The 27164-nt window shown below is 57.0% G+C and overlaps 1 protein-coding gene across 1 annotated transcript; it reads right to left on the reverse strand.

Annotated features, from left to right (window-relative positions):
* Positions 1–3928: 3928 nt before the first annotated feature.
* On the reverse strand, positions 3929–9582 carry LOC111158111 (corticotropin-releasing factor receptor 1). Its single transcript, XM_022519963.1, has 9 exons — positions 9260–9582; positions 8373–8493; positions 8006–8159; positions 7634–7694; positions 5532–5604; positions 5263–5348; positions 4913–5048; positions 4691–4732; positions 3929–4069 (listed from the first exon to the last, which is right to left on the reverse strand). Exons 1-9 carry the CDS (start codon positions 9472–9474, stop codon positions 3929–3931), a joined length of 1029 nt encoding a protein of 342 aa, XP_022375671.1. The 5' UTR covers positions 9475–9582.
* Positions 9583–27164: the final 17582 nt, after the last annotated feature.

Raw genomic sequence — 27164 nt, forward strand, 5'->3', positions numbered from 1 at the left:
AGCCTGGGCTCACACCCAGCCATGCCACCGCTGGGTGCCCTGGGGCAGGCCTTATACCCTCTCTGTGCCTCCCTTTCCCCACCTGTTTAGTGGGGATAACGGCCCCTGCCTCACAGGGTGGTATGAAGAGCAGGCGAGGGGCTTGGCTGTGCCTGGTGCTTAATAAGCACTCGGCCCTGGAGGGTGTTGCTGGTGTTGAAACACAGAGACCAGCTCCCGTTCGTCTTCGGGCGGGCAGTTGAGTTTGAAGTCGGGGCGGTCCATGAGATGATCCTGAGAGACCCTTGAGCTGGAGGCTGGTGACCCCCTTGCCTGGACTGAGCAGAGCCTGGGTGGGTGCAGGGGGACCCACAGAAGCTTCTGGTGGCCTGTTTGCCATTAAGTATCCATTTAAGGAGTGGAATGGTGGAGGGTGTTGGGAAGGTAGGGCGTGCGTGCCGGGAATCAGGATGGACCTACAGAACCCTCACTGTTCCCACCCAGCTGAGCTCAGCAACTGGACGCTGGCTGTGCCATCTTTGGGCTGGTCCCATCTTCACCTGGGACTCGTCCCCAACCAGATGATCTGAAGCCCTGAGGCTTCCTGCTGCCCCCTCCCCGCAGAGCTGCGTTATCTGTCCCAGCCTCCTGAAACCCAAACATGGGGACTGCAGCCCACTGAGGGCCGGAAAGAGCCCTGGACCTTTGATCTCAGAGGGATCACCAGGCCTCAGTTTCTTTGGCTGTAAAATGGGGTGTTCCCTGCTCCCTGAGTCACTTGAAGACTAGATAACACATGTTATAAAGGGTTTTGCTGATTGCAAAGCAGTTTACCAATGCCCACAATTAAGTATTAACATCTGGATTCTAAAACCTCCCTTCCTCCCTAGCATTTTTTTCCCACATCTGACTCCCTCCCCAGTCCTATCCCAGGGCATCTGACTCAGTAGGGACAGGAGGACTGAAGAGGCCTGGAGGGGAAACAGAGGACCCCAGGGTAGGGACCATGTTGTCCCACTCAAAGGTGAAGTGAAAACCAAAACCCCACAGGGCGGTTTTTCCTCCACCAGGGGTCCGTGCCCATGAAGGAGGGTCCCAGGGAGAAATGGGCTCGGGTGCAGCCTCTGGGTGCGGCGTGGAGAAGAGCTCTCGTGTGTCTGTCCGTTCATCACACCCCAACTCACCCCCAAGGGACTTCTTCCCACCCAGCCCATCAGCTGAACCTCAGGGCACAGTGACCCTCAGAAACCCCATCTGGGGGCCTGTCTTCACCCTGGTCTCCAAGCCAGGGGCCGTGAAAGGGTTAAACTCTGGGCACCTGCCCCTGGCAGAGGAGATACAGTTCTTTGGGGCCCGGATGTTCCTGAAGCAGCCCCTCCTCCCTTTAGTCTCCGAACGGGGGGTGCCCTGGAACCCCTGGCCAGGGCCCCCCCGAACAGCTTCTCTGATGACTGTCAGCCTCATCTTGGAGGTGTCCTCTGATGTGGCCTTCTGGAGCTGGTGGCTTTGCCCTTGGCTGCTGGCCCTCGTCTTGGGGGTGCCGCTCATCTCTGCCCCTTGTGCTGGGCCAGGCAGGGCTGAGTGCACAGCAGGTGCATGGAGGGGGCCCAGCAGCTAAAGCAACCTGGAGGCACCAGCAGGAAAGGGGGCGGTGCCCCAGCTCGGGTCCCCGGGACCTCTTGTCCAGGCAACCTCCTTCCAGTGCTCCTCCATCCTTGGAGAGCCCCGTCCCTACAGCCCAACTTGTGCAGGGGAAGCCTTGCTTTCTCACTTCTTCACTGAGTGAAAGGCAGAGTTGCAAAAGACACCTCGATCGTGGGCACTTCTTGTCCCTCTTGTTCCACAAATCTTTCTCTGGGACTATTCTCTCACCTACCCCCCCCCGCCCCCCTTGTTCAGGAGGCTGTCAGCCTATCTCTGTCCTGGTGCCTCTGGTCCCCTCCCCGCATCCCCCGTCTGGAGACCCAGGAGCGAGAGCCAGGCTGCCCTATCCCTGGGTGCCAGGATGGAGTTTCTGTGTCCCACCCCCTCTGCTGCTCCAGGAGCTGGTACGGGCTGCCTTCCACCACACGCTGCTGTGCCCAGGCCTTCTCTCCTGGTCTCATGGCTCATGTGGCTGGGGGAAGTGCAAGGGGATTAACCCCCCCCCCCCACAGCAGCCTTCCTCCCTTGTGGTCCCTGGGGTGGGCTTAAGGGCGGGGTGTGCCCTATTCTGGCTCTTCAAGCTTCTGCTGCAGGACTACGCTCCGGCTGCCTCGAGGGGGCGCTGTGGAGGTGGGCACCCCCGACTTCCGCTGCCTCCCTTTCCTGGCCTCATGCCCCCACTCGCTTCCTGGGCTCCCTTTCCCCGAATTGGTTCTGGAAACCTTGTTTCTGAGTCTTTTTCTGGGAGTCTCAAGCCGAGACAGTGTCAAGGCCTCCCCAGCTGTACTTCTGGCTTCCAGCTCCGCCCCTTCCTTGGGGCTGGGACACATTCCTGTCTGGTCCCATGGCCACACCTGGGTTCAAGCTGTCCCCGCGGCCCCTGCCCATTCCACAGTGTCCTTGGCTGGCACTGTTCACCTGTGGCTCCCTCCCCATGACTTTCCCCTTCTAAGAGCTGTCCTTGGAAGCTGAGTCTGCAGACCCATGCCCCCAGTGTCTCACCTTGCCCCCCATCCTGAGGGGTGGGAGTAGTGTCAGGTTTCCCAGCCACATCCTGGTCCCAAAGACTGAAAACTGGCTTCCCTTTCTCTGCTGTGCCCTCCCCACCCAGCCCTGTGCAGACCAGACATTCACAAATGCTGGTTGGAAAGATAAATAGTATTATCTACAACAGCCACCCCTCAGAGCTGATGCTGTTATCTCTGAAAGCCTGGCTCCAGTGACCCAGTACCTCTGGCCATGGGAGGGTCCAGTGGGGGCTAGCTGGTTGTCCCAAGAGCCAGCTGTCCAGCTCTAGGACCCTCAGGCAGAGAGGAGCCAAGTGCCCTGCCCCTTCTCCTATCTCCGCTTAGCTAATCATGCTGCCCCAGAGGCCACCCAGGGGACCCCAAATTCCCTGCGACCAGCATAGAGGCTCCCCCGGAGGCCAGACCCCTGAGGCCAGCAGGCAGGAGGGCCCCGATTATTCTCTGCCCCATGAAAGGGACACTGGCTTTGTCTGGGGCACCCCCTATTTCTTGCTCACAGGACACTCCCTCTCCCTCCCACTCCCATCTTCCCACACAGGGGGAGACACCAGGGACAGGAGGAGACAGAAAGCAGGGTGTGAATACTGTGGGGGTAAAGGGGGGGCAGTCTGCTGGCCTGCAGGGCAGTCAAGGTCCAAGGTGCAAGGCAGCGAGACAGGGCGTTTCCGACGACAGTGCCACAGATGAAGTCCGGGTGCTCGGGAGGATTTCATGCTGTGTGGCCTGTGGTCTGATGATGTCACCTGATTTCTAATGACATTGCCTGGGGCTTCTGGCAACCTGGCTTTGGTTCCAGTTGGTACTGGAAGGCATTGCCAACACCCGGAGGCATCATCATAGTGGCTGGGAGGCTGTCACAAAAGTTTCCCCTAATTCCTCTAGGACAGCGATTGTTGCCCCCCAGCTGCTGAGGACAGGCCCCAGGTCTCTTGTGCTCTGGGAGAAGGCACCTCCTGGAGGGACCCATGTACTGCTCTGTGTTCCCAGCTGGCCATTTTCCTTCCATCTCCAGGGAGGACTGGGGCACGGGGGAGCCAGAGGCCCTGGACCCAGACCAATCCTACAGATGATTTCCCATTCATCCCGGGGCCCAGACTGTGGCTGCTCTCACAGGCCTGGAACTCCCGCTCTGCCGGGGTCGGGGAGGGGGCGTGTCCCCCAGGCTGTCGGTGCCAGAGGCTTCTGGGGATACAGAGTGTGAGAAGGGGCCGGTCCCCTCCACAGGCAGGGCAGCTGGTGGAGCCTGGAGAGCATCTTCCAGCCGCTGGCCCTCCAGCTCAGACCGCTGTGGACTGCTTGATGCTGTGGAAGCTGACCCGCGTCGGGGAGGTGGGGATGGACATGGCGCGGGCCACGCGGGCGCGGATCGAGTGCTTGTCCTGCCACCGGCGCCACCTCTTCCGGATGGCGGAGCGGACCTGCGAGGGCGCGGAGCAGAGCACTTTGCGGGAGCCTGGGTCTTAGCACTCCCTTCCCTTCCCTAGGGCCCGCACCAGCAGCGGTACTGGGACAGTGCGCAGGTGCGCAGTGCGCAGGTGTGAGGCGCACAGAGGGCAGCGCAGGAGGCGGGGACATTCATCTCGTTAACATTCTCATTTGCATATTTGCATATTGCATGCGCAAGGATGATTTTCTCAAATGTTCTGAGAAGGGATGCCTTCTCCCCATCCACCTAAAGGCGTCAAATGGCCTTTGCCATGAAGAATTCCTCCCTTCAGCACGTATGCCCGCCCTGCCCAAGGGCTCGGCCCTTCCTGTTTTCAACCAGCCTTTTCACAGACTCATTGATGAGACTGAAACCCCGGCTTCTGACCCCCACGCCCCACCCCACCCCATGCCAACTGCCTATGAGAACAAAGGAGTGGGCTTGCCACTACAGGAGCACGTGGGCAGGTGCCAGGGACCACCATGGGGCTCCCAGCAGCCTCCCCGTTAGGGACCTTGGGGCAGGGAGGAGAGAGTGTGGAGGGCAGGAGGAGGCTTCAGACAATCTCAGATCCCGACAGGGCCCCGCCATTCTGGGGCCCCAGTGTCCTTACCTCACTGTTGAGGAAACAGTAGAATACAGACACAAAGAAGCCCTGGAGTGGACCGAGAAGGTGGGTCAACGGACGGGGACAGGTGTGGCCCCACCTAGCCTCCGGGCCACCCCCTTCCTCTCCACAGCTCCTGCCCCTCCGGGCCCCTGCCTGGAAGAATCCCCACCCAAGGGGGGGGGTTGGGGTACAGCCAGAGCCATAGTGAGGGGTGAGTGGTGATACCTGGAAGGATTCCAGGAAGGAGTTGAAGTAGATGAAGACGACCCGGGAGACCTCGTCCTCCCCGGGGTTCACGAAGAACAGCATGTACGTGATGCCCAGGAGGGGAAGGAGCACCAGAGTGGCCTTCACAGCCTTCCTGAGGTGGGGGGGGTGGGGAGGCTCAGAGTCACAACCCACCCCAGGAGGGAGGAAGAGGGCTGGACCTGGGGGTGGAGTGCCAGGTCTCCAGTGTCTGAGACGGGGAGCTGGGGTTTTCAGGAGGGGCTGTTGGACCTGCGCGGGGAGACCTGGGTCCGAGGCTGGGATCTCTGGAGCCCCCACGGTTAGGGGAGGGAGGTGGGCCGGGTTACCTGTACTGAATGGTCTCAGACGTGGTGGACGCCCGGAGTTTGGTCATGAGAATGCGGACGATGTTGAAAAGGAAGATAAAATTGATCTGTAATTTGAGCACACAGCGGGATGGTATGGGCGTGTGTGTGGACAAGATGCTGGAGGCAGGCGGGGTGGACAGGGCGGGGTCTCATGGTCTCAAGTCTGGTCTGCATGGGGACCCTGTCAGTCCACAGTAGGCACTGCTTGTCCCCCTCTCCTGCCCGCCCCCCTCCACCCAGGGTCTTACCAGCAGGACCAAGATCATGGGGCCCTGGTAGATGTAGTCAGTGTACACCCCCGGCCTTTTGCCAAACCAGCACCTAGAAAGCCAGAGAGGGGAGGTAAGGGGGGAGGTCATCTGGGTCTAGGGCAGCAGCATGGGGAAGGGCAGTGCTTGGTCAGGACAGGACTAGGGCTGGAAGTCAGGATCTGAGTGCCTCGATTCCAACCCTGGGAGAAGGTCAGGATCCCACCACAATGCCTCAGTTATTCCATCTGCAAAATGGGCAGACAGCACTCTCTATTAGGAGATGAAAGCTGGAAGCAGGCAATGTGGCAGGGAGGGGGCGTGGTGGAAATGACCACTGAGTGGGACAGGCAAGTGTTCAGCACACCACTGCTCCCCTGGGGCCCTGCTGGGGCTCTGGTGCCTGTCACGCAGGCACCTGTCACGTGATGACTGTCATGCAGCGAGCCCCCAGCAGCCAGTGATCTCAGAATCCCTTAAATTGCAGCCCGAATGACCCCCAGGCTGAGATTCCACAGGTTTCACCTGTTCAAGAGGCAGAACTGCTTCTCATTTTCTTGAGTTTCCCTCCAACAATCTCTTGGGGGATCTGGGGAGTGGGTGGAGGTGAGGCACAGGGGAAGTCCCATGTCCTTGTGCGGAGACGATGGCCCTCAGGGGATGCAGACCCACAATACCTAGATCTCATGAGGCTTCCATAAACCAGAAACTGAGATTTTTATGTGAAACCTCTTTGAAACAAATTCAAGGTTTCAAAAAGCACTATGTAGGCCAAATACAAGCTAGACCCCAGGTGGAATTGTTAACCCCAGGGTCGGTAAGTTAGTTCTTCCTGGGGTCTTACACCTGGATCCCTTCTGCTGCAGTGTCAGCACCTTACCACTAGATGGGGCTCCAGAGCCATTCAGACAGACTGTTAAGCCAAGGGTCCTGTTTCCTCCAAAACACACTGGGCAGTTTTTTGAAACCTGTTCTTCCTGCCTCCCCTGTACTCGCTTGCACACCTGCAGGCACAGGCACAGTTGCCCACGGTTTACGATGCTCCTGTGCCAGGACCCAACATCTCCAGCATGACCTCAAGCCCCCAGGGGTGTCTGGCGGCTGGCCACCCTCCCTTACCCTGTCGGCTGTGCCAAAGGCAGAGAGAGCCAGCCAGGTCAGAGTCAGGAAGCGTCAGCCTGGTAAATATGAATATCATTTTCCAGGCTCCTTGTCGAGCTTAGTGAGGTTGTGGCGGCCCCTCCCCTCTATGGGGATGGGAAGGAATTGACATTGACGGTGGGTTCCTGGTATGAACCCACATTTTCTGCCTTTCTCTCAGTGATTCTCAGTCTTAGCAGCTAAAAACCCCTGTACCCAGGACACACTCCAGACCAATTACATCCCCTTCTTTGGAGGTCAAGCCTGGGCGTTGGTGCTTTTTAAAGTGTCCTGGGTGATTCTAACGTGAGCCAAAGCTAAGAACCACTACAGCAGAAATCTAATTTTCAGGGGCAATTGGGAATACCCGAGACCAGAGTCACCTCGGGACTTCAGAGCTGGGGGGACTCTGTGAGATCATCAGAATTCATTTCTATTAAATCCATGGAGTCTTTTGTTAAACAAGGCTTAATATTCATAGAAAACATTTCTAGCCTTTACTATGTGCCAGACACTCTTTTGAAGGCTTATTATTATATGACTTCTGTCATCTCCACAAAAACCTTTTCCAGGAACCAATTTTACTAGGATGCCCATTTTATAGATGAAGAAACTGAGGCACAGCACAGTAGTTAGCCCGAGGTCATAGAACTACTTAATGAAGGGGTCCATGGTTCAGAACCTGGGCTGTGTGACTCCGGACACTGCCGGTAGACCTTATGCTGTTCGTGAAATCCCAAGACAGATCAAGGAGCCTGGATCTGGCTGTTCAGCCAGCCCCACCTCGAGCACAGCACTGCTGGAACCCGCAGATCGAGTCTCGCCCCCAGCACCCTCCCCTACATGGATGAAGAAACCACGGCCTGCCAGGGAAGGTGATTTGGCCAAAGGTCCTTGGGGAGCGTCAGGCGGAGCTGGGATGGGAGCCTGGACCTCGGGGCTCAGGGGAGGAGGGGACTTACTTCTCATTGTCATAGTACAGCTTTCCGATGGCCCAGGCCACGATGATGGGGAAAGGCACACCTGGGGAGAGACTGGCTGTCACAAGGCTCATCAGTGGGATCTGGGGGGCACGCAAGGCCTGGAGGAACCTCATGTGGTCCAGGGCCTTGAGGTGGGCAGGGGTCCCCCTGGGTAGAGCTCGTACTCATGCATCCATCTTTCTGCACGCCACCCCCAAGTAGGGGCACAGGTGCTCACCCCGACCCACGCCCTGGACCTGGCCCTGGGCTTGCAGACCCCCTCGTCAGCTGGCCAGAGTGTGGGTCCTGGGGGGAGGGGTAGCCCAGCCTGGGGGGAAGGGAGAAGGGAGAGGGGGGAGGGGGCGGGCTCACCCCAGCCGATGCAGATGAACATCCACTTGCGCAGCCGGTCGGTGGAGTAGGTGAGCACGATGGCCGTGTGCAGGTAGCAGCCCTCCCCGAACATCCAGAAGAAGTTGGTCACGTGGAAGTAATTGTAGGCAGCGGTCACCAACCTGCACCAGCCCTACCACCCCCCCACCCCCCCAAGCAGAGATGACACTTAGATGGGGGCGGGGGGGGGTGGCAGCAGCAGCACCCCACCCTGGGCCTGGGGCCTCCTCTCCATAGGATGCATGTCCCCCGCCCCCCAGGGAACCATCCAGCCTCAAGGCCTGTGCCCCACCCGTTTTCCACCAGACCCTTCCTCTGACCCTGGGGCTGCCCCTCTAGGACACACCACGTTGCTCTGGTGGACCTCGGGGCTCATGGTGAGCTGGACCACAAACCACGTGGCGTTGCGCAGGATGAAGGCGGAGATCAAGTTCCAGTGGATGATGTTCCTCAGGCATCGGATGCTCCTGGGGGTGGGGGGTGGGGCGGCGGCAGAGTGGGTGATGTGAGCAAGGGAGGGGAGGAGGGCGTGAGGGACAGGCCGCCAGCATCCCTCCAGCCCAGATGGGTGGATGGGGAAACTGAGGGCAGGGCTCACTGGCTAAGTCACAGCGGGAGGTGGCAGCAGGGGCTCTCCCGATGCCCTTCCTACCAGAGCCCCGCCCAGACCAAAGCTCTGATGGCAGGGCCTGCCACACAGCTGATGCTCTGTGAACTGGGGGCTTCTTGCTTGCTGGGGATGCCCCTCCTCCCACAGTGCCCCTCCTTTCCTGTAGCCCCAGGGTCAGAAAATAAAAAGTTTCCAGCGGGATGCCTCCCTCCTAGCATGCGGGCCTGACACTCAGCTCCGACTCCCACCCCTCTTCCTGGCGCGGCCGGCTGCAGCCTTGGCAATAGTTCTGGGCCCAGCCAGGTTCGAACCCAAAGGGCTCCACCTTCCTGGCCTTCTAGATGGGTGCATCTTGGCGCAGGCAGTGTGACACAGGCAAGCCTGGGCTTTAGCCATCCCCTGTGGCCCTGGCAAGGGGGGGGGGGGGGGGGGGGGGGGGGGGGGGCAGAAGTGGCCCTGCCTGAGGTTCCAAGGGACCTGGGACTTGTTTTTCTGTCACTCCCTCCCACTGAGGTGAGAGGACAGGGCCCCCCCTTGCCAGCAGCCCCTCACCCAGAGCTGCCCCTTGCATCTTCCTTCTCTACCCAGCTCAAGGCCTGGGGCCAACGCTGAGTCTTTCTCACCTAAGCCGCAGAAAGAGGACAAAGGCCACCAGGAGGGCCACCAGTGAGATGCAGTGGCCCAGGTAGTTGATGATGACAGCAACATGGTAGTGTACCTTGCTCTTCTTCTGGGGTAGGAGAGAGGGACAGGGGTGAGACTCCCACACAGCTGCACCCCTGCACCCACGGGACATATGAGGACAGCCCCCTCGGGTGGCCGAGAGGGAGTTGACCATACCAGGAGTTACTGCCCTGCCCGAGCCCCAGCTGTGTGTCGAGCGTGGCCCTGGGAGCGGGGCCGTCCAATGTGAGACTGTTGTCTGTGTGTCTGTCCCTGAATCCCACACTCTGCCCGCTGCTCCATGCTGCTGGACGAGTGCTGGCTACCTGGGCTCTGCACACCACACAGGGGGCCCCACTCGGTGCGCGCAGCTCCCACACTCACATTTCTGTCCTGCCCAGACACCAGGAGGCCATTCAAGGTCCCTCAGCCTGAACCACCTCTTCACCAGCACGGGCAGACTGGCAGACTGAGGCTACCACTGTGTCCTCCACCCCACAGTGGGGACCAGTGGTCCCCAGTGCCCAGCTTTAGGCAGATAGCAAACCCCCCTCACCCCTTCCGAGGTCCCGAGAGGGCAGGGCCCAGGGAGCCAGAACCGGGCACGCAGTGGGCTCCACAACTGTGCATGAAGGAAGGCGAAATGGTTGTTGAAAGCAGATGGCTTTGCAAGGGCCGGGGGAGGACCCCTGCTAGTACCTCCTCCCCTTACCCTTTCAGGGTCTGGAGTGGGGCCAGGCCACGAAGATGCACAGACCCTGGCTAGTGGTAAGAAAAGGGCAAGTTCACGAAGGCTTTGTTCAAACTTTCAGGGACACCAAGGAACATGTGGCCCTCCACAGAAGTTCCAGTCAGAATCCACGGACGTCAGAGCTGGTCCTAAGGATGGAGTCCAGCCCCACTCTTCTTCCAGATGAGGAAACTGAGGCCCAAACTCTCTCATCCAAGCACAAAGGATGGACCTCTGCAGCGGGTCACCGAGCCGGCCTCTGAGAAGAGGCCGAGCCCTCCCTCCTCCTGCCCTTCCCAGCGCCCACCACACCCCTTCTGAAGGCATGTCCTCACTGAGGAAGCTCTGAGGCCCAGAAGGCTCGGGAAACTCTGTTCTAAGACGCTGATTTTCCTGGCAGAGGCTTTCAGGAACGTGGCAGGAAATCACATTAGCAACTCAGGCTCTGAAGGGTTGAGACCCACTGAGGTGTACATGGAGGCAGGCAACAGAAAAAGGCAGACAGAGAAGCAGGAGAGAGAGAGAGAGACAGAGGGGAAGGGCAGACACTATCTATGGCCACCATGCAGATGGGAAGGGTCTCTGAGTGCCTACCAGTAGAGGCCAAACCCGAAGGCTCTGGAAGATACGCACACACGGTCTGTCTAGAGCTAGGACCTAATTTCCTTTCATTAAATTTTCTTTGCAAATCTATGCTGCGAGGCCCCTGGGTGGTAAGAATCCCTGAGGAGCTAGAACAGCGCGACGCCCCAGCTCGTTCGCTGGCCCAGGTGGGCACGGCCAGCCGGGTGTGAACCCCTTCACCACCGTGTGCGGTCAACCCCCTCCCCGACCCCTGAGCCCGGGTCATTAGGTTCCAGGTGGGACGAGCGGGTCTATTAAGCACCTACTGCATGTCCGTACTTTTCTTTCTCATGACGGCCCTCAGAGACTGTCCTTCTGTCTCTGTTTTTTCAGCTGAAGAGGCTGCATAATCGGCCCAAGCTGCCTGGCCAGCGTGGCAATCCAGGTCTGCACGACCTCCTAGACCCCCTCCTCCCCTGCCCCCCTTCCACACTGTGGCACATTTCTGGGAGACAAGCAGAGACTGAAAACAGAGGCGCTCCCTCGGCCCAGCGCCCAGGATCCCCGAGGACTGCTGCAGGGTGGGTGGGGGTGAATGAGGGGTTTTCTCCATCCAGGCCGAAAGGGGGAGAACAGGGCTGACCCATTCAGGGGGCTGCCTCTGCGTGCCTCCCTCACCTGCCACATCAGCCTGGTGCAGTCTGAGAGACGGCAGACGGCAGACTGCCCGGGACACGGCAGGGCCACCCCAGGAGATGGCCAGCCACACTCAAGTGACAGCTGACACCCTTGAAGCTGGTCAGCAATAGCCTGAAATGGGGTCAATGGCAGCCAGAGAGAAGAGCCAGCAAGATCCTAGGAGCCACCCAGCGACACTCCAAGAGACCCTACGATGCCCGGCGAGACGGCCACTGTTAGCAGCAGAAGCAGCTGGGACAGCTGGAGGACACACGGACACAGCCAGTCCCTGGGAACCTGACCTGCACTGTTCCTGCTCGGTGTGGACACCGGCTGGTGCCGTGAGGAAGGGGTCACAGGTTGGCCCTTGGGCAGAGCCACTCCGTTCCACTCTCAGTGACGAGGATCCAGTAAGGAATTAGTGCCCAGCCAACTTCGACAGGACGCGGCAGGACACACCTTATCCCAAGTGGCGGCTGTGTCAGACCTATCCTGATGCCTTTGCAGGATGACTCTGAGTGCTCGCTACCACCTCCCCCTGCTCCCACCAGGGCCATCCCACTCTGGGGCTCCCTCTCACCAGCAGGTTTCCAGAGCTACTCCCTCACCCCACCCGTGGGCACTCCTGCAACTTCCTCTTCCAGATGTGGTCCCCAGTGTCGCTCACCCGGGAGCTTGCAGGAATCTGAAGCCCCGCCCCAGACCCCAAGTCTGAATCTTCATTTTAGCCAGAAGCCCCAGTGATGCTTAAGCGTTTCAGAAGCTCTGCTCCAAACAACACGCTGTGAGCAGCGAACCCCAGCCCAGAAGCCTACACCCCTGAAACCGTTTCATATGCGTCAAGGTGTGTGCCCTCCCTGGATGTGCCTGGGCTCCCCAGCTCAGCAGGGTGTAGGGGAGGGAAGCAGAGCAGGTGTAAGTGGCAGGAGAGGTGGGGGTGAGTCTGGGCTTGGGTGGGGGGGGGTAGATGTCACTGCAGTGAAGGGAGACAGTGTCTAGGGGGGCTGATATGGAGAGTGGGGGCCAGTGTAGGGTGGTACTGGGTGTGTGTGTGGGGGGGGTCAGTGCCATTCCCGGGGTTGGGTCATCAACAAGTCAAGCTTCTCAGGTGGGGTCTTGTCCCCTGGTGGTGGTGGCTGTAGGCAGTCTTCTCCCTGGCCTGGCCTCTGGGCTCCCTCACAAATCCATTATCTGCGATCCCTTGGGGCACTGCTGCTTAATTAGGGCTTAGCCCACCGTGAGCTGACAAACTGGCTGCTTCGTTAATTGGCTACTTTTCTCTTCCTCTTCTCAGTAGCTCCGGAGTGGATCGGGAGCCTTGAGAGTGGGGAGGGGTCTGGCGAGGCTAAAGGCTGGCAGAAGGGAATGGCATTTTCAGTAATTAAATTAATTGATTACCCAGAGTGCCAGGCAAGCAGACTGGCAGGGGCTGCCCGGGAAAGGGGTGGGTGGCAGCCCCCACCAAGTTGTAACCAGAGGAACACCAGAGAACACCAGAGTGCACCCAGAGAACACCACAGAACACCCCCCACCCAGGTGTACCCGACAATCTCCCCTGACCCCAGGTGAGGGGAGAGGCAGAGGGATGGCGGATGGATGGAGCGCCCTCCCCAGACCAAGACGCAAGCAGATGTGACCCTCTCTCTCCTGGAGGCAGACTCTGTCGCTCTGGGCCCTGTTACAGTTGAGGAAGCTGGGCCTTGGTGGGGGTAAATTGCCCACGCAGGGTCACACAGTATGTGTGCTGGAACCAGAATCCAGCAAACCACCCACATTCCGAGCCTGTGCTGTTCCTGTTACTCTGCCCAAGAGGGGACTGCCGAGATGCTGGCGTCACCCGTCCTCCTTCTCCCCCTCACCCCGCTGGTAGAGAGAGGGCGACACCTCTGTCGTGGCAGAAGGAGTGGGAGCTTCAGGGTGGTGTCCCCCGTCAGCCAACTAGGAGGATGGAACTTAAATTAGAGCAGGAGGGATTCGGGTGAACCGTGAACTTCCCCTGACATTCAGGGGGCTCCAATGCAGGGGAAAGGCAGGAAGCAGCTGTGGTTCTCAAGCTTTGCTCCTGTTACAGGAGGCAACAGACAACTGCTCCCCGGTGGCGGGTGGGGGTTGGGGGGGATGGTGATTTATTTTAAGCTAGGAGTCTGGCGAGCTGACTTGTAGTTGGAGATACATCATTGCCTCAGGTTCTGCAGTCCCCGCAGGACAGAGTAGGGTGCAGTGGGGGGGTTGAAGACTTCCCGCCTTGGCGATGAGCCCCCCCCCAATGCCCCTGCCACCACCCTTTCCCTATGGGCGTGACCTGTGGCCTAAAATTTGTCTGCAGCACTGCCTTCCCTTTCTGCACATGAGCCACATCTCCCGTGTGCCGGGTAAGGAGTTCCTCACCGGCTGAGTGGTCTTCTTGTCCACCCCTGCCCCAGACCTTCTGGCCCAACTATGTTTCCTGACCCCACTTCCTTCCCCCAGTCCCTCCCAGGGGTGGGGATGCCTCAGGTGCAACTCTAGGACTACCCAGGCTGGCCCACCGTGTGGGTGCTTAGCCCCCTGCTCAGGTCTGGGGGGGCCCGGGCCAACCCACCGTGGCCTGCGGGGGACCATGAAGCTGGCCTGTGAGTGGAGATGCCAGCAAAACTCTCTCCGGCATCCTTAGGAACTCATGCTCCCAAAACAGACCATCAAAGCACATGTCATTCTTCTAGGCTAAACAGTGCCCTGTGCCTGCAGCTTCAGGAAGGAGACAGCGGAGTCCCGATGGCTCAGTGACAAGAAGCCAGGCAGCCTGGGGAAGGGGGTCACCCAAGCACCCAGGGCCGGGTGGGGTGCAAGGGGAGGAAAGCTGTTCCTCTTCCATCAGCTTGACCTCGCACAGAGCACCTAGTGGGGGGCAGAGGCGAGCCTGGACCTCAAGGCCCGGGTTCCAGGCTCTGACTCATTCTGACTCTGTAACCTTGTGGGAACCATTCCCCCTTTCCGGGCCTCAGTCTCCCCACCTGCAAGGTGAATGGGTTGCACTCGGTCGGAGTTATTCACACCCCCCCCATCAGAAGGTTCCCTGGGGCTCTTGTTAAAAAACAGATTCCCGGGGCTCCTGGGTGGCTCAGGGGTTAAAGCCTCTGCCTTCGGCTCAGGTCAGGATCTCAGGGTCCTGGGATGGAGCCCCGCAGCCCCACATCGGGATCTCTGCTCAGCAGGGAGCCCGCTTCCCCGTCTGCCTACTTGTGATTTCTGTCTGTCAAATAAATAAATAAAATCTTAAAAACAACAACAACAACAACAACAAAACAGATTCCCAGGTCCTCCTTGCGGAATTTGACTCATGGGTGTTGAAGATACTCCTGGGGCCTGTCTTTGAACAAGCGCTCTGGGTGGCTCTTCCTACCAGGCAGGTTAAGAGGGGACAGGGGGTCCTTTCCAGTTTAGATCTGGAATTCTCAGGACGGTGTGGATCCGTCCCCTTCCTCCAAGACCCACATGCCCGGAGCCCTCAGACAGCTTGGGGTGTCCTCCCGTCTCTCCTCTGCCTTCTGCTCACTCATTTCTTCAGCTCCACGACCCTCCCCTTCCTCAGCACCCACTGAAAGGGTGTGTGGAGATGGAGGGGAGGGGGCACAGGGGACGGGGTCAGCTGCAACACTAGATATACTCGGGTCCCTGCCAAACGCCACCCTTAAGAGAGTATTCATTGCAGCGCCATTGGTAATAACCAGACTGAGAATAAAGATTGGTTAAATGAATGATGGCACGTCTGCCCAATGTGGTATTATGAAAATGTAAAAAAGAATGAAGATGTTCTTTAGGTACCGATCTGGAACCATCTCCAAGATGGATGATCATATGCAGAAAGCAAGGTGTCAGACGGTGTGGAGAGGGTGTCAGACGGTGTGGAGAACAAGCAACATTTGGATAAAAAGAAAAAAGAACACCTATATATGTAACTACTCTCCTAGGCAGACAAGGTGTTTGGAAGAGCACCCAGGAAACTGGCCTTGCCCCTGGGGAGGGAACCTAGTGGCCAGGGCAGGGCGGGAAGGACCCTTCTCTGTGTTCCCATTTGTACCTTTTGAATTTTGTATTATGTGTAAGCACCACCTTCTCAAAAACATTTAAATATTTCAAAGGCTCTCCCAGGGCTTTTTCCCTCTGCTCCCCGCCCCCACCCCACCTGGCCGCCGTTTTGGCGTCTGACACACAGCGCCCCCTGGCGGGACCCGGACGTACTGCGCAGGTGGGTGGTGTGCGGCGAAGGGACGAAATTCGGTCCCAGGGAATGCAGGTGGAAGGAGGGAAGGAGGGAAGGAGCAAGGACCCAGGTGATCTGTGTCAGAGCCAGCTGCTGCCCTCTTGGCTCAAACTCCCTTGGGGATGGCTGCTCGCAGCCATGATGCCGGGCGCTTGTGCAGCAGACCCAGACTTGAACTGGGGCCTGACCCACCGTCCACACGGGCAGCCTCACCTCCCCACTGAGGATCTCCTGGCACTCGGAGTAGTTCACGCGGGCGGCCCAGCTGCCATTGGCCAGGCACTCCCTGTAGCCGTTGTCTGGAAGAAGGAGAGAGAGTCAGAGTCACCCATGGGCTCCTCTCCCAAAGAGCAACCCAGGCATCCATCTGCCCATCAGTCCGTCCATCTACCCACCCATCTGGGTGAACACAGAGGCCTCCTTGCTGGGTAAGGGACACTGGGGTTGAAGCTGAGGAGAGGGTCTTCCCTACTATCCCCAATTTCTTGCCTCTTTCTGCTCACTGGCCCCAGTAGGGCTGCCCATGGGCTATGGCTCTGCCTCCCCAGGCTGCCATGATCGCATTCCTGAGACGGGCCCATAGGCAGGCTTGACTAGCTAGCTGGGGCTGTCTCCTTGCAAGGCCTTATGTGGCCGCAGATTACGTGGTGGGTGCCCTTCGGAGAAACGTCCCGCCTTGGCTTCTCCCATGGTAGCAAAAAAGATGGTGAGAGCTGATGAGTCAGTTCTCCCTCATGAGGCTGGGCACGCTCTTGGTGGAAGGGTACGCAGTGACAGCTTGGGTGGCACACTGAAATGACGCTTTTCTATGGTGACTACCCATGGAGAGGTTTCCCATGGGGGGGCGGTCCTCACGTGGCAGTGTTTCCCATGGGGTGGAGCTCACAGGGCAGGTGTTGGGGAAGGTGCTGGTGGCATTTCTCTAACAGCGGGATTTACCTTGGAGGGTGATGTGGTGGGTGCATCCATGGTGGAAGTCTCTTAGGACAGAACAGGACAGGAGGCAAGAGTGGACTGGGTGATGGCACAGGGGTGGGTCTCACGAGATCCACTACAATCAGCTCCCAGCCTAGCACAGGGCATTTGGGGAAAAAGACCGGAGGACGGCCCAGGGAGGCATGGGGGCCCATGCAGCCACCAGACTGGACTGGGGCCCGGAACCTGTCACCTTCTAAGGAGATGGGGAGGAGCCCTGCGATCTGAGATTAGGCCTGGTTTCATGGCTCTTGGTGGCTGGAGCTGTACAATGGGTTCCTTCTACCCTCCCTCCTGCCTGCGCCCCTGGCAGACACCAGGACCCTAAAATCCAGTAGGGAAGGGGCCAAGGAAGATCCCAATCTTGAGTCTTTTCTCCTTTGAGGATGGAGGTCGCCGTCCCTTACCCTGTACCCTTAGGCATTGGTGGCTTTAAATATGTTTCCTAGAGTGAACTCTGGCCCAGAGTCCAGGCAGCACTGGCTAGAAGAGCAATCGATCTTGAACTAGTCCTGCTACAGGCCCTTCCAAGGCTCACACTGACCCTCACGCCACCTCCCCACCCCGGCAGGGCTCCAGGACGGCTGGGGAAGCTGCCTGAGTCCCAATCTCTGAGCCCGGAGCCCAGCAGGGGCAGAGTACCACATGGGAGACAGAGTGGGACGCCCTAGGCCTGGCTCAGGGCTGTTGGGCCACAAGAGTGAGCTCAGCCAGCCAGCCTCCCGAGCCGCTAGGCCCCTCTTGTCATCTGTAAAGGGAAGGGCTTGGGCAGCTGATCCCCCAGTGGGCACTCCAGCCCAGATCTGCCTCTCAGCTGGCAACAGCAGGACAAGAGGGAGATGATGGCGTGGTGGGTGGTCAGGGGGAGATGCTGCTGCCTCCAGGAAAGATGGAGCCATGGTCTGATCCTGAGGACCACAAGGCCGCGGCCTCTCTAACGTACTCCTGGCCGCACTGCTGAAAGACTGCTCAGGCCACACACAGCGTGCCAGTGGGAACATGAGGCTAAATGCATTTTTAAAGTTCTGCTCAGCTTCCCTTCCCAGCAGAGTTGAGCCCTTGGGCAGAGTTGGCAGAGGAGCTGCTGATTCTCTCCTAATTGCTAAATGAGGGATAAGCTACCAGAGGACCAAGGGCTCAGTGACTGGGATTTCAGGAAGGTCTGGGAGGAGGCAAGGAACCAGGGGAATCCAGTGTGTCTGCCGTGGAAGGGACATGCCTGGGACCCAAAGCCACTCTGGAATGTCTGCAAAGAAAGGGGCTTTGGGCAGAGATCTTGTTGGAAGAGGCGTGGCGGGGGTGGGGTAGGAAGAGGGGGGATGGTCTTGCTTTAAGAGAGGCAGCACCAAGTAGGGTGAAGAGCGTGGCCCTCAACTCAGGCATCCCGGGTTCAAATCCTGGCGCCACTCCTTCCTAACCGTGTGACCTTGGGCAAGTCACACAACCTCTCAGCTTCCTTATCCGCAAGACAAGAATAAGCTTTGCAACATCTCCTGCCTCAGAGGCTGAGTGGGCATATTTAGTTCACATGTGCAGAGTGCTTGGAGCTCTACCTGGCCTGCGGCGTGCTCTATTATTTTCATTATTATTGTCTTTGAACTCTTTCTTATATAACCTTATCTAAGATTCGGGACATGTTACGTATCCCTATCAAAGGGGGTACTGGTAGAGGCTGCAGGAGATGCCCCCTTGGTTCAAGCTCCCCTTTCGTGTCCCCCTGTGGGGCCGGAGCCTGGAGCCCCTCCAGGGGGCTCTGCTCCGGAGGGAGCAGGCTTCGGTGGGAAGGGAGGAGGTGGGTGATCCAGAAAGAAAAGTAGCCCCCCCCCGCGACAAATCGTTGCCAGGGAGGATGCGACCTCCTTGTCTTTAATTGCTGAGCTGAGCAGTCCTCCCGGAGAGTCTCGGGAAAATGGATATTTTTGGAAAAGCTTCCCATCCCTTTGAAGATCAGATGTAGCAGGAGGGAGGGCGTTAAGGAGAAGGTCTGGAAGTCCTGGCAATGCCTCATCAGTAAATGAATTAATTAGTGCCTAATGATTAAGTACAATTCTGGGCTCCCAGGCACCAATGATTACATGGGTGTGTCCCCCACTTTCTGGCACTGGGGGCACCTGAGAAGGGAGAGTCCTCCAGACCTGGCTTCATGTCCAAGGAGCATCACCCCCAGCACCCCAGGGGCAGAGAGCTCCTCACCTAAACCTCCCACCCATTCTGCAGGTGGAGAAACTGAGGCCTGGAGAAGGCAGTGCAGAGGGTTCCTAAGCCAGTTCCAGGTGGAGCCAGGGCTAGAACCCCGGACTCCCGGCTTGCACTTAAGGCAGCGGCTAATCAGCAGCTCGTACCCGGGCACTGACATCTTCCTTGGGGTCATGTCAAGTCACCCTTGGAGACAAGAGTGGAGTGAGCTCATGCGGAGAGGCAGGGCTGTAGCCACAGAAAGCCTGGCCAGCTCCACTCAGCAGTGTGGACTTGACCATGCAGGCAATCGGGAGTCACAGACAGGTTGATGGGAAACCAGAGTCAGAGAGCCGGTGCCTTGGACTGGGGCAATGGCTCTGAGGATGGAGGGAAAGTCCTTCTGGGAGCAGCCTTGTGGCACCCTGCCAGGCACCAGCCCCTGGGAGCCCTGCACGGACTGGGCACACAGCACCAGGAGTGGAGCCGTGGCCCTGTGACCCTGTGACCTTGGGCAGCTGTCAGCCTCTGCCTCCATTTCCTAACTGTAAAACGGGTCCTACTATATTGGAGGCTGGTGGGTGGCACACGCCAAGCTCTCTTCTTAGGTCCTTCTGCCTTTCCCCCTACCTGCACTTCCTCCCCACCCCCTCCTCTCGGGTCCAAGAACTGGTTGCAGACATAGGAGCCTAATGTGGTCTGGCTGTTCTAGCTTCCCCTGGCCCTCCTACCCCTCCTGGGTTGCAGCCACCCACCCGAACACCCTTAATGTAGCTGGTAAAGGAGAGGGGGCAGGAGGAGGAACGTGGGAGCTCCGAGCTGAAGCCGAGCACTCTGGCTTTCTCGTTGTCAGACCAGGGGCCAAAGGGCCATAAGAGGGGGAAAATATGTTAAGGTCACTAGGCAAGTCTCCAAGTGAACCACCTGGGGTCTGGTCACCCTTGGCACCCCCTTGGGACTCAGAGGCCAGGCTCACTGACCCCAAGAACCCACCTAGGTACCCCCCAGCCCTCCCTCTGACAGGACAGGGCCCCTGGCCTGCAGCTGCTGCTCTCCTCATAAGCAGGAGCTGTGAGTCATTGACAGGGGAGAGCAAATTAATTCTGAGGGTGACAGGTGGTGTGACAAGGAGCTGCAAAGCCAGAAGGTGGAGGCTCAGGAGGCCCAGGGTCTCGGGGTAGCAAGGTGTTTATGTGGGGATCAAGTATCCAACAGACCCTGGGCAGTCCTCCCTCGCCCCACCAGCCCCAAGAGCCTGCATGCGAGGCTCAGCCCCCTGCCTGTGGATCTAAAACTGCATCCCCCAGGGCACCTGGGTGGCTCAGTGGGTTAAGCCTCTGCCTTCGGCTCGGGTCATGATCTCAGGGTCCTGGGATCGAGTCCCGTATCGGGCTCTCTGCTCAGCAAGGAGCCTTGCTTCCTCCTCTCTCTCTGCCTGCCTCTCTGCCTACTTCTGATCTCTCTCTGTCAAATAAATTGAAAATTAAAAAAAAAAAAACAACAACTGCATCCCCCACCTCCTGGCTGCAGGGCTCTGGATGGACCTCCTAACCTTTCTGAGCTCCAAGTAGGGGCGATTCTGATGTTTCCTGCTCTAGCTCATAGGGCTGTTCTAGGCTTATCCTGACGAACCCAGTTTGTCAGACAGATTTGCAGGCAAATTTCAGCTTCACCTCCTACCAGCTGGTGACCTTGGGCAAGTTCCCTAACCTCTCGGAGCCTTGGAAACCTCAGGGTGTTATGAGAACCATAGCGTTATGTACAGCATCACCCAGGGGTATTGTGGGAATCAGCGGTAGAGAGCACAGAGCTGGTCTTGGGTAAACAGTGGTTGTATCCACAAGACGTACTACAGTCCTGTCGTCGTCAGGATGATTTCCCCCACCTCCAACAGGTCCCAAGCTCTCCCCATCCTGTCCCACCTCCCGGCAGAGGGTCCGCCCTTCCATAGGCTTCCTTACTTGTGGTGTTGTAGCGGACACCGTAGAAATAGGCGGGGCAGGGTCGAACCACTAGCTGCCCCGCCGGGCTCCGGGGCCAGCAGGTACCAATGAGGTCCACGGAAGCATTGCACTGCAGTCCTGGGGGCAGAGACAGCTGGTGAGGCAGGGGGAGCTCCCCACTCCAGTAGCCTCCCCACCTCCCCACACGCACACACCAGCTGGGAACAAGATGGGAGCAATGACCCCAGTGTAGAGATGATCTCATCTCAGGCAGAGGAGCCATCAAGGAAAGGAATCTGAATTTGATGCTACGGCACTAGGGAGCCAGCTTGGGTTCCAGAGTAAAGGAGGAACAGAGACAGCTGAAGGTGGTGTTGAAAGCTAAGATCTTGACGAGCATTTAGAGAAAATCCCGGACATACTTCCGGTCCTCCACTCTGTAGCCTGAGGACACTTCTCTCGGTCCCTCATTTGGTAGAGATTGGACCTCTAAGACTTCACAGTCTGGAGCAGCCCAGAACAGACCCAGCCAGTCCTCGATCTAGCCCCCTGCACACGTTGATGGAACCAGACCACATCCACTCTGACTCTGTGGTGAGGAAGCGGTTAAATGAAGCTGGCCGTGCTCTTCCCTCGCTTGAAAACCACATTCACTGAACATGCAGTGTTTGCGTTTGGACTGTGCTGGGCCCTAGCGGAGGATTGACGGAGAAGGGAGCCACAGGGAGACAAAAGAGGGAGAAACCACCTAGGGGGAGGGGAAAGGACACTGAACTAATAGTGTGGGACACTCACTTCAGACGGGCTCTGCTACTAATTTGTTGTGTGACCATAGGCACGTCGCTTGCTCTTTAAGCCTTTGTGTCTTTATTTTTTTTTAAGACTTTTATTTATTTATGAGACAGAGAGAGCAGGGGGAGGAGCAGAGGGAAACGGACAAGCAGACTCTGTGTCAAGCACGGAGCCCGAGGAAGGGCTCCAGCCCAGCACTCTGAGATTATGACCTGAACCCAGGCCAAGAGTCAGACGCTTAACCGACTGAGCCACCCAGGAGATGGACCAGCCTTTGTGTCTTTATAATAAAATGAAGAGGTTGGATCTGACCAGAAATTCTTAATCTCAGTCTACTGGAATCTTTAAGGGTTCACAGAAACTCTGAAATTAAGTGAAAAAATTGGTGTATATATGCATCTTAATTGGGAAAGGGACCGTGGCTTTCATTAGATTCTCAAAGAGATCTATGACTCCAAAAAGATGTCAAAGTCCAAATATTTTCCAAATATTCAAATATTTTCCCTTAATTGAAGAGCACTTTGGGTTTTTTTTTTTTTAATGTCATTTGTTTGTCAGAGAGTGGCGGGGGGCAGGGGAGAGAGCAGGAACAGGGGGAGTGGCAGGCAGAGGGAGAAGCAGGCTCCCCTCTGAGCAGGGAGCCTGATGTGGGACTCGAACCCAGGACCCTGGAATCATGACCTGAGCCGAAGGCAGATGTTTAACTGACTGAGCCACCTAGGCATCCTATGAAGAACTCTTTGGAGTGGAGTGTGTGCATATGTGTATGTACGCCTGTCTCTTGGGGCAGAATGGAGGCCACAGGAATGCTTCTGGAGGGTGGGGAGGCTTTTAGTCTCCAGGGAGGGGGGGTGGGAGGCTGGGCTGAGGATGGCCTTGGCGCCTTGGCACCTCTTTCCCTGCCTTTGGGTGCCCCTATTCCACAAAAGGCCGGCACACCAGTCCTGTTGGGACCCAGTGTGCCCGTCCCAATGGGAGAGGGTGAGTAATTCTTGGGACAGGTGCAAGAATGCACAGACAAGCCAGGAAGAGCCATGAACCAATGCAGAGGCCGCCTCTTCAGGGCTGGGCGTCAGCATCGGCCAAGCTCTGGCTGGGGCCCACCTGCCGTCTCCTCCCCATGTTAGCCTGATCTCAGTCTCTCTGGAAACAGCCCAGGGTTAGATGGACGTCCTTCCCCTGCTGGATGCTAGGTGATGCCCAGCAGTCCGTGTACCCAGCGCTGGTTTTTCTTTCTAATCAAAGCAATCCATAGGATGTTCCTGCAAATCGGGGCTTGGAGCAGAGGCCTTGAGACCAAGAGGTTTAACTGAAAGAGAAAGAAATCTGGGTTGGAGCTTCATGGACACGGGGAGCTGGCGGGCTCTTGGTGTTGTGCCACAGTACAGCCTCTGTGAATGGCATCATGGTGTGGTAGGCAGGGGGGGTGGTTGGGCAGGGAGGAAAGCAGCTTGCGGTTGTAATCTCTCATGGGTCATGCCACTCGTGCTGAACCACTCGTGCTGAGCCCAGAGGCGGGGGGAAGCTAGAGGCAACTGGCCACAGGGAGGGGAGAATAATATAATGGACCATGCTCTGGTTTTCAAAGCCCATCATCATCTATCTCTTTAGTCCTCATCCACCCTGCAATGTCATCAGTCCCTTTCTACAGATGAGAAAACTGAGGCACAGGGATGTTAAGTGACTTGCTCAAAGTCATGGGTCAACGAGTGAAAGAACCAAGAAGTATAGCCAGGTGTTTTTGACTTTAAACGGTGCGCTCTTTCTATTATGCCACATTTTGTGCCAATAAAGGGAGGAGAGAAAGCCCAGGAGGCAGCGGGGAAGGGAGCGACAGTTTTGAGGGCTGTGTGCTAGACATGTGCCAGGTACTTTGCATAGACCTTCTGATCAAATGATATCATTGTACCTTCTCAGACAGCTGCTCATTCATTCATTCACTCACTCATTCATTCAGTGTCTCCTGAGCTGGGCGCAGAGAATAGCAAACCGAACATCATGTGTGGCAGCACCTGGAACTTGTCTATCATACTCTCTCAGCGTAGGAGCTGCCCTCCACCTTCCACCCTTCCTTCCCTCTCCCTCTCTCTCCTACCCTGGACACTTCCCCAGAGCCCCTTTGGCAAAGAATAGAGGGCCAGGCATGGCCGGGCACCAGCCATAGCCAGGATCAGACTAGAGCCAAGGCAGAAACCAATTACTAAGCAGATGGCCCTTCTGACCTTGATGACCATGCAGCAGCCAATGGCTGGAGCCCTGACCCACCAGCAGCTGGTGGGTAGGTATGGGGGGTGGAAGCAGGCGGAACGGACATTATTTGCCTCTCCTCTGGTACGGATTAGGGTTCCTTAGCACCTACTATGGGTCTCACACCACCTGCCGTGGTGAGTGCTAATTCTCTCCAATTTACAGGTAAGGAAACTGAGGCCCGGGCAGTCAAATTGTTTATGCAGAATCACACAAACACTAAGAGGTAGAAGTTGGGTTTGACACCTGTCCCGGGCTCTTCCCACGGCACCACAGAGGTCCTCATAGCATTTGGTTGCACAGTTTCTAGCCCCTGCTGCCGCCGTGCCTCTCTCTCTCTCTCCCTCTCTCTTCCCCCCTTCTACCACCCCCGCCCCACAACTCACAGAAGGCTGAGTGGGGCGGAGGGGGCAGGTAGGAAGCAGGGTAATACTAACATAGACGTGACCTTTACATTAAGAGCCCAGAAAATTCTGGACGGAATGAAAATCTGTGTGCGAGAAGGGAAGAAAGGGAGGGGCAGGCTTTAGAATGAAGGGTAGAAGCCATTAGCAGCATCACTCCCTGCCGGGTGGGCGGGGTCCGGTGGAGGGGCGTAGCCATACGGGGGCGTGGCCAGAGGCACAGGGCCAATCAGGAGCGGTGGCGAGGCCCGGTCTTGGAGATACCAGCATTAAAGTATGGGGCGAGGACTTGGGGTTGTAGGGAGCGGGCTGAGCAGTAAATGCAGGGTGTTAGAAGAGGAAAGGAGGCTGGAAGAAGAGGGGCAGGAACCCAGAAGTCGAGGGAAGGGAGGAGGCTGCAGAACAGGGCCTCAGGGGCCATACCTGGCGGTGGGCGCTGCCCAGCAGACCTCCCAGCCCGACTGCCTCGAAGGCACCTTCCTGCAAAGTGCGCAGCCCTTCACAGCTCACGCCGGGATTTCAGTTCACCGCGCTGCCAACACGCGGTCCCTGGAGATCAGGCAGAGCCCGGGTGTCCAAAGGGGAAGGGTGTGTAGGACTTGGGGCGGGGAGAACCAACAATTGCAGAACACTACTGCTTACCAGGCTGTGTAAAGGGTCCTTCTGGAAACCCAGGCCACTCATTCAATCCATTTAACCACTCGAAGAGAAGAAAAGGGGATGGGAGCAAGTGGAGAAGGAGAAGGAGGGGGAGAGAGGAAATAGAAGGAGACAAAGACACGGAGAAGAAAACAGGGAAAGGCAGACAGAAAGTCAGGAGAAAAAGGTACAGGGAAAAATAACTCTAGAGGTGCTGGGAGTGGGGAGGGCACGGATCTCCTAGTTGGGAAGGGGAGAAGGAAGGTAGGGAAGTCTGGGTGTCCCTCAGCATCGGGGCTATAAAGACCTAGAGGTCAGGGTTGTTCAACTCTAATTCTTGAGCCAGTGTCCCCTCCATTTGTCCCCCTGGCATAAATGCCCAATCCCTCCTGCTCTCCTGGGGGTTATTTTCCCACTTGGATAGCATAGTTGTGGGGTGAGGAGCAGTCTGGACAGGAGTAAACCAGTCTTGCAAAGAGCTAAGCTGATTTACCAGCCAGAAGCAAAAAGACTGAGCTACTATTACCGTCAACCCCTCCCCACACCAAGCTGTTCCAGGATGCCCCTCCTGGCCAATTAAGTCATAGATGGGGAGGAATAATGACTTTGCTTTTTATTCAACAAGTTTTTACTGACCACCTAAGAAACTTTTTAGGAGCTGGGGACACAGTAATGCATAGGAATACAGTAATGCATAAAATTAGTGCCCTGCCCTTAGTTGAGGGTGGGAGGTAATGGGTGCAGCAAACAGACAGACAGACAGACACAGAGCTGTTAAGCAGTAAGAAATGCTATGAGGAAAAAGCAAGCAGGGTAAGGAGATAAAGAGTGCCAGGACTGCTCTTTCAATTTGGTGCTAACATTAAAACAGAGACCTAAAGGGAGTAAGAGAGGGGGCCATGTGAACATCTGGGGGAAGAGTGTTCTAGATAGGGGGAACAGCACATGCAAAGGCCCTGAGGCTAGTGTGTACTTGGCATATCTGAGGTTTTGCCATTCCTATCACTTGGTGGCTTGCCCCCTCCTTAGGGAGGCAGCTAGGTCCCTTAAGCGGTTTTTTTTCTGGAGGCAGTGGGGGTGGAGCCAAGTGGACTAAAGTAATGCGTAAGACTAGTCCTGTGGCTTCCTCCATCTCCAAATGCACACACTGTGATGTTTGTGGGAGCACTGTGGTTAGACCGTCCCAAACCTGTGCCAGTGGAAAGAAGAGGAAAGAGGAACAGTGTGGACAGCTCCCTCTTGTCTCTGACAAAACCCCTGCTGAGTCAGGGTCCTTGGGGGGGCCTGTTTTAACAAACCCAATGAGAACCCTTTGAAGGTGGCCTACTTAATGCTTGTGCACAATTGGGCATGGGTTTCTCGCCTCAAGTAGGTGACATAATTCCTTTCCCAGCAGGCTCAGTGTCCAAAAGCGCCCAGCAGATCCTTCTGTCGTAGAGAATTTCAGAAGAAAATCAGAATCTGGTTCCGGTCCCCAGTTATTTTGGGTGTCCCATCAGTGCCCTCTGAATGAACCAAAGGAGGTGGGCACCTAGCAGCAGCCCTGCAGTTGCGTGGTTTAGCTTAAGAGAGGAACTCAGCCAAAGCTGCCCATAGGGAGAACAGCCGGGCGGCCCAAGGACAGTCTCTGAAACAGACACGCTTGCCTATTCAGAGGAAGGTACTGTTGGGATGAAGGGGTTGGGGCTCTGCCTGGGACTCTGGCATGGAGAGGGTGGCAGAGGGCAGGCAGAGAGTCCTGCTCTTGTTTCCACCACGTTGTGGCTGAACTGCCTCTTTTATGGCTGGGTAGAATGGAAAGATACCTTTGCGGGTGTGTGACTCATCAGGACAAGTGGGTGGGAGCCTCCTGTCCTGTGGGTTTGTGAGCTCTCCATTTTTGCATTACTGGCACCTAGTAGAGTGTCAGGCGCATAGTAGGTCCTGAAGGAAATTGGGGGCTGTGTGTAAACCCTGTACAGATGTGGGAAACTACAGGGGTGAGAGGCCACATCTGGCTCTGGGGACGATGCCTCTCCGGGCAGCCACGTATGTGGTGGCCCATTTAGTTCAAATCTTGGGGCTACTGTGTGTGCTTGGGCAAGTTACTTAACCTCTCTGAGCCTTAGATTCCTATTCTAGAAAACGAGGATAAAAGTACTTCCTGACAATATTGTTATGATGACTGAATGAGATTCAAGTACTTAGAATGGTGTCTGACACACAGTAGGTACTAAATAACTATTAGCTATCATTATTAACATTCATGACCTTAAGACAGGGGGTAAGAACGAATGACCCTGGGTCCTTGTCAATGGTATGAGTTCATTTGCCTCTGATGTCATTAGTCAATAATTCTATTACTTTCTGGCATTGTCATATTAATGCCATGATTTTATGATCTGCCAAGTCTGTGATCCGCCACATGACAGAGCTTTGACCCTGGGGACCCACCCTCTCCCTGCTCCTGGCATGTGAGAGGACCCCCAAAGGCCC

Source organism: Enhydra lutris, unplaced genomic scaffold (assembly GCF_002288905.1).
Source record: "Enhydra lutris kenyoni isolate GAN:26980312 unplaced genomic scaffold, ASM228890v2 scaffoldscaffold57, whole genome shotgun sequence".
NCBI classification, from domain to species: Eukaryota; Metazoa; Chordata; class Mammalia; order Carnivora; family Mustelidae; genus Enhydra; species Enhydra lutris.

Bases quoted from the DNA above. Each gene is read 5' to 3' on its own strand.
- LOC111158111 (XM_022519963.1), bottom strand. From the start codon at position 9,474: ATGGTCAACTCCCTCTCGGCCACCCGAGGGGGCTGTCCTCATATGTCC. The intron at 4,733-4,912 runs GTATCACCACTC...GGTCCACTCCAG, and splicing joins CCTTCCTGGAATCCTTCCAG to GGCTTCTTTGTGTCTGTATT. The intron at 4,070-4,690 runs GTAAGGACACTG...GCGCCCTCGCAG, and splicing joins ACTGTTTCCTCAACAGTGAG to GTCCGCTCCGCCATCCGGAA.